The 7,015-nt window shown below is 37.1% G+C and overlaps 1 protein-coding gene across 1 annotated transcript in view; it reads left to right on the top strand.

The window, feature by feature from the left end:
• The first annotated feature begins 1,621 nt into the window (after positions 1–1,621).
• Positions 1,622–7,015, top strand: part of LOC128873230 (protein daughterless) — a 400,065-nt gene continuing 394,671 nt past the window's right edge. The window contains exon 1 of the mRNA XM_054116636.1: positions 1,622–1,666. Coding sequence (XP_053972611.1) covers positions 1,652–1,666 — 15 coding nt within the window. The 5' untranslated portion in view covers positions 1,622–1,651. The remainder of the gene's footprint in view (positions 1,667–7,015) is intronic.

Below are 7,015 nucleotides of genomic sequence, written 5' to 3'. Positions count from 1 at the left end.
TCTTTCTTTCTTTCTTTCTTTCTTTCTTTCTTTCTTTCTTTCTTTCTTTCTTTGCATGCCACGTACGTATACGGGGTGGGCATTAATAACGAATGAAGCCCTGGCTACGGCAACCACGTAATGTTTATCTCGTTGTTTATTCCGCGTGCGTGGCAGCCGCAACGCGGGAAAACGCGCACAGCACCACGCGGATTCTTAGCGCGATCGCGGTTTTGATTTATAAAGACGCGTCGCGAATTTATGCCCGGCATTAATTTTACATCGACGCGTCGGCGTGTATGCATGCCAGAGGATCTCCTTCTTCCGCTTTCCCGTTTGCTGGCGGCCCTTATCGACGATAATATCATTTTAAATTAACGCGTTGGCTTTAGGTGACGCGGTTATGCGTCGTGGAGATTTTCATATTTACAGTGAGGAGTAATATTATGCCAATGATTTTTCTGGAAAGAAATGATTTATTTATAGTTTGTGATGTGATATATAATAAATTTGATGATACGCGGATTTTTATGCATTTATTGGAATATAATGCTTCATGAAGTTTACGTAACATCATGGACATTGTTTCCTATTAAATTCTGCAATTTATTACTCCATCTGTCTTTGTCTTAAAAAGTTTGTAATAGAGGGTTTTTCAAAAGAAGCTTTAGTGGTTTATTTTTTAATAACAATAGGAGATTATGATTCGATAGAACATTTCTCTTTTGCAGAGTACATTACCAATAATGTAGTAATCAGTTTAGTTTGCCAATACTCTAGTAACCTAAATATTACACAGAATCATTTCCTTTCGTTTTTCTCATAATTATAAATGACGTCACCAGACTACGAATTTTTATGCATTTATAGGATATGTATTTGCAGGGCCGGCGCAAGGCACGTTCAGCGCGTTCGCCGGAACCTGGCCCCGTATTTTTGGGGGCTCCGCGGTCTACGAAAATGTTGATTAACTTTTCACGGAATGATAATACCATTAACAGATGCAAGACATTTTTTTATTAGCGATGATTCAGTTTAAAGGATTGACAAAAATCATCAAAGTATTATTATTTAATATTCATCTTATAAAAGATATGTAACAGCATTTGTAAATAAATAATTTCCGCATTGTAAAATTTAAGTGTAGGATTTGAATGTGAATTCAGGCCCTCCCCAAATTTTTGAACCGGGCCTCGCAAAAGGTCACGCCGGCCCTGGATATTTGAATGTGCAAGAAACTACACAATGTATACGTATGCAATAATATAAAAACATATTGAAAGTAAAGTTCGTGTTATAATATTCGTAGATTACATTTTTGTAGGTACGTTTGTAAAAGATTTTATTTTGCATACATACATGCGTGATGTATGACTTCTTGTGTATCATTTTGATATTATTTTAATGATTTAATAGATCAAATAGGATTCCAAATAATGTTATAAATAATGAAAAATAAGGAAGCAATCTTCATTTTGCTTAGTAATATTATAGAATCGTTTGCTTTTAGGGTTCCCTCATTCATAGATTGAGATAACCTAGAGAAAGCCATTTTTAACATTGTAACGCGAAGTTGTAACTTCATTGATCAAGGTTGGAGAATTTTGTTTCAGCGATTGCATCTTTTTCTGTTGCAGAAAAATCGGGATTCCAGTCGCCGTATGGCCCCACGATGGACAACGGAATGGTAAGTGCATTTTCATTAATTGTCACGACAAAATTTATGCCATTTTTGCGAAGATCTCAGGATGGTCTACAACTTTTATTTAACACTTTATCTAATGAGAGCCTTATTTGTAGGCTTTTTAATTCCATTAATGGAGGGCGTTACCACAAAAATAAACTACTAGTTCTTTTTCGGGTACCTAATAGTTTCACCGTCAAAAATCATTTAGAATACATTCTGTTTTATAGTCACATGAGAAAGAACAATTTATTCCAGCACAAATGATGTTTATTTGCTTTTATATAGAGTATAAGGATATTTATTTAAAGGTTCGGCGAAAACTATCAAAATTCCAAGACAACATACAATATATCATACAAAATCAAATGGCAATACAAATTGAATGACTAATCAATAAATTACTAACACAAATTGATAAAGATAACTGTCACCTATAAAATATACAAACATACCTAGTGGTTTAAATATAAACATTCATCCAACATTCACATTACAATACATTACAACAGTGAGGAGCAAAAGTGTAAACACACTCCGCTGATTTTATGTAAAAGTCGATAATACGACTAATTTTTCAAGTGATCGGTAAGGATTAGGTAACAGTAACTACAGCTGCATCTGATTAGCGAAATTTAATGGTTTATTTTTATTAATATTCATATTGTGCAGAACATTTTACAAAAATAGAGATCTCAAACCATGTTTACAGTTTTGCACTTTAATTATACTCGACGAATTAAGGTTTCAACCTAGTATTTCGTCTACTTTCCTTTACTTTATCTTAATGCTTCTAATCTACGAGGCATACTGTCAATTAAATTTGTGATTATTTGTGGTTCAATATTGTACCATTCCTGTTGTGTTCTTTCCCACAATTCATGAACATCTGAAGGTGGATTATTATATTTTGCCACCCTTCTTTTCAAAATGGACCACAAATATTCGATCGGATTCATATCCGGACTTTGTGCTGGCCACTTAATCACAGACAAATTTTGATTTTCTAGCCAGGTTATAACTATTTTTGCAATGTGCTTAGGATTCTCGTCTTGTTGAAATACTACTTCACGTTCCTCATATCCAATAGAATTTAACTACAGAAGGTAAATTACTTTGTAGAATGTTCAAATAATGCTCTTTGCGCATTATACCTTCGATTCGAACTAAGGGACCTACGCCTTTGTAATAACTACCCCAACACATAATTGAACCACCTCCAAACTTCATAGTTTGTTTTATACCACCTGGTTTATCATTATTCTCGGATGAAATTCAATACCAGGACCTTCCGTCGGATTCGAATCTATTAATTTTTGTTTCGTCACTCCATATAACTCTTTTCCAATCTTCGGTTGTCCATTCTTCCTAGGTGTCAACAAATTGTTTTCGTAGTTTAATGTTTTTGTTTGAAAGAGCTGGTTTACTTTTTTTCCTTCCCTCGCAAACCAATTCTTTTTAAAGAACGACGAATGGTCCATTCGTTAGCACTTATTTCGATTTCCCGAGGATCAATTTTTGGTGTTTTGTGACTATCCGACCGAATACGGTGTGCGATTTCACTAACATACCTTTTTCTTATTCTCGCAACTATCGTATGACTGACACCACATTTCTCTGCAATTTGGCGCAACGATAAACCTTTATCACACAAACAAATAATAGTGTTCTTTTTATCTTCACTAAGTCGCTTCATCTTGGATTAAGCATATGAAACAACAATGGTGTGGAACAGGTGACTGCGAAACAGTGGACAATCAATGTTTATTGACAGTTTCATTTCCCTGATATTTACATGCTATCATAAACGTTTCTGACGAAACGTCCAAAATTGTAAACATTGCTTCAAAACACAATTATTATAAAATATTCTGTACATTATTAATGTTAGTGAAAATAAAGCATTACATTTCGTTAATCATGTGCACCTTGTAGTTACTGTTACCTAATCCTTACCGATTACTTGAAAAATTAGTCGTATTTTCGCCTTTTACATAAGATTAGAGGAGTGTGTTTACACTTTTGCTCGTCACTGTATATACTCCTGTGCGTTTCAATTATAATCTGACGAACAGCAACCAGATACATTCACTGAGACGTATATGTACCATTAAAATCGAGAGGGTTCATTCTACATATTTTATTCTAGAGTGTTACAGTCAGTCCCATAATTATTTGTCCTACTCTGTATGTCTATCGATGAAATTTATCTAAATTAGTTGATAGATGTAATGTTTTATGAAATAAAATAAATGTTTCATTATAATTATGTAAATGAATAAATTTACACATATATAATGTACATATATATTCACATTGAAAAATTGATTCCAAAACTTCAAACTTACCATTTAATTTTAAAATCACTTAAAAATTTCTATAATACACATAGAGTAAATAAAATAGCATTTGAATTATACTTCCTCGGAATTTTAACCAGCTCTTGGGGTGTGTTTAGAAATATCGGCGTCGTATTCGTCTCAGTTAATTCTCCCTCTCGTTCGACCGACTCGAATCTCAAGATAAAGAGGGATTACGCAAGAAACAGGAGCGTAATAATTATTGCAGTCGTGGAGGCAAATTTATCCGAGAAAAAGTTACTCCCTTACTTCCTCCTTCTTGTTCCACGTCCCTCGACCGTTCGCCAGATAAGGCGAAAACTTTAGCTGAAGCAATATTTGTAGCAAGTGGTTCTCACTCTGGTTAAAATTCTCCGGAAAATGGCGCGAACCTTGTAACTCACTCGTGTAACTCGGAATTCCGTTTTTCAAACTTATTAAAATTAAAAACAGCATCAAGTGTCGATAAAATCACAAAACCACTACTATTTTACAACCTCATATAAATTAGTAACGTATATATAATATTGCAGTTATAATATAGGGTGTCCCAAAAATGTTGTAACACCTTAAAATGGGTGGTTCGGGAGGTGATTTGAAATAACTTTTTCCTTAGCGAAAATATTGTCCGAGGCTTCGTTAAGGAGATATTAAAGGAAAACACTGACCAATCAGAGCGCGAGGATACCGTTGGAGCGGCCGCGGTAGCAAAGGCTACGTGCTGAGCGGCCGCGTCCAATGTCCTTCGATACGCGTCGAGTCACTTGTTCGCGTACAAGCGTGGCCGCTTAGCACATAGCCTTCGCTACCGCGGACGCTCCAACGGTATCCGCGCGCTCTGATTGGTCAGTGTTTTTCGTGAATATCTCCTCAACGAAGCCTCGACAACATTTTCGCTAAGGAAAAAGTTGTTTCAAATCACCCCCCGAACCATCTCTTTCAAGGTGTTACAACATTTTTGGGATACCCTGTATATTAACCCTTCCGCTACTTGCGCCAAATACACTGACCCGCGATACTTAGGTGACGGTTCTTCAAAACGTCGTAACTATGGGAGTTTTCAACCGATTTTCGTGAAACTTCATCAGGAGTAGTTTTGAAGTGTCATCTGCGTGTATGCAAAGTTGCATTGGCGAGGGTTGATGAGAAGGGGTTCATTCACCCCCCTAAATGGGAGGGTGTTGAAAAATTCAAAAAAACCTTTGGGGCGACTCTCCTTGATGCTCTCTACAAAATGCACTCCTTGAAATCTCTCTCGGACAAACCCACTCCCCCACAACCCCCCACCCCCTCTAAAATCCACAATTTTTGGACGACGGTCTCGATTTTCGATTCAAAACCTGAATTTGGAAGCAAGTTTTTAAAAAAATCGACATTTTCGTATTGTATTGCTATTCACGCGGGAAAAAAACATCAAAACTGTGTCGCCGCGATGCCCTCCACTGTTAAACATGTAATCCACACAACGTGACAACGTTCCGACCCTTACACTTGGGGGTGGACCACCTCTACCTCTACCCCCCTCCCTTCGGCTCCGGGGGCAGTTTTCGAAACGGGACCCTTTCGGCATTCATCCTTAACGTATCGAGAACAAACATGATGAATTTCATCGCCCTCCGATGTGTGAAAGTGCTCCCTTACGAAGGGGGTTGAAAATTTGCGAGCTGTTCCACCGCCCCAAAGGGTGCCTATGGGGTGCACGGTATAGGTGATGGCATTTTCTGGATCAGGGGAGTTCAGAGAATGCATTGAGTCCAAAATCGAGACCGTCGTCCAAAAATTGTGGATTTTAGAGGGGGTGGGTTTATCCGAGAGCGATTTCGAGGGGTGCCTTTTGTAGAGGGCATCAAGGAGAGTCGCCCTAAAGGTTTTTTTGAATTTTTCAACCCCTTCCGTCATCTGTGGCCTGTTTCAAAGAGGCGTTTTTCTACACCCTCCCCTTTAGGGGGGTGAATTAACCCCTTCGCATCAACCCTCGCCCATGTAACTTTACATAAGCCCAGAGGACACTACAAAACTACTCGTCACGGAGTTTAATTCCACTCAGTTGAAAACTTTCATGTTTTTGAACCGTTTAAAAATTTGTCCGCTAAGTTTTGATCATTAGTGTATATGTAAAAGGTAGTATTAAAAGTTTCGACAAGGAAATTTCAGTTTTCAAGATGAACCGCGTGCTGTGCATCCTCAAAAAGTTATTACTGATGAATTGCAAGAATTACTACATATAAACTATGCTCAAACTGAAATTAATTAAATAAATGTTTCCTATGTAAATAGGAAAAAAATACAAAAACAAAATAAAATTGGGATTTTTGTACCTTTACTCAATTGTTCCTAACTCCGGTATTTATCCATACATTTTCTTCAACAAATTTTGATTGACCGGCCCGAAAAAACCACGGTATACGAAGTTTCATACGATTCAGGACATTCCTTATATTTTGTCCGAGTTTTTAGGTCATTTGTACCACTGTGGCGATGGCGTTACAGCCTTGTACGTGTTTGAATGAATTGTGCCTTCTAAATCGTTCGAAGGACCACCCCCGTTTAGAGGGAATGAAATAGTCAATTTTTGCAAATTCTATCAAAGTCGCGAAACACAATTGTAATTCTATAACTATCTATGGTGGTGAAAGTTGTCTGTTGTCTTTTCCTCTGTTCGCTGGTTTTAAAGCCTCGTATTCTCTCATCGATTACGCCCTTAGCGTCGCATTTTGAGGAAGGGAAACAGAGCCTCCTGCGTGATGGGCCTCAGGGTGGACAACAACTTAGCCACCTTAGATTATGTTCGAACCTGGGTCCATGCCAAATCGATCACTTTTTTGGGTCGACGTCTCGACTTTTATTCGAAATGAAATACAGTGGGTGTAGAAAGTATTCGTACATCAATTAATTTCCCAAAAACTACGTGAAATTTTAATTGATTAACTTCTTTTTTATAATCAATGATATTCTACATATTCTTGTAAATCTCTAGAATAGATACAGTACGAAATGATTAGTTATTTTGTAG

This window comes from Hylaeus volcanicus, chromosome 3 (genome assembly GCF_026283585.1).
Source record: "Hylaeus volcanicus isolate JK05 chromosome 3, UHH_iyHylVolc1.0_haploid, whole genome shotgun sequence".
Taxonomy (NCBI): domain Eukaryota; kingdom Metazoa; phylum Arthropoda; class Insecta; order Hymenoptera; family Colletidae; genus Hylaeus; species Hylaeus volcanicus.
The sequence above is the reverse complement of the archived record's forward strand: the minus strand, read 5'-3'. Positions and strand labels throughout refer to the sequence as shown.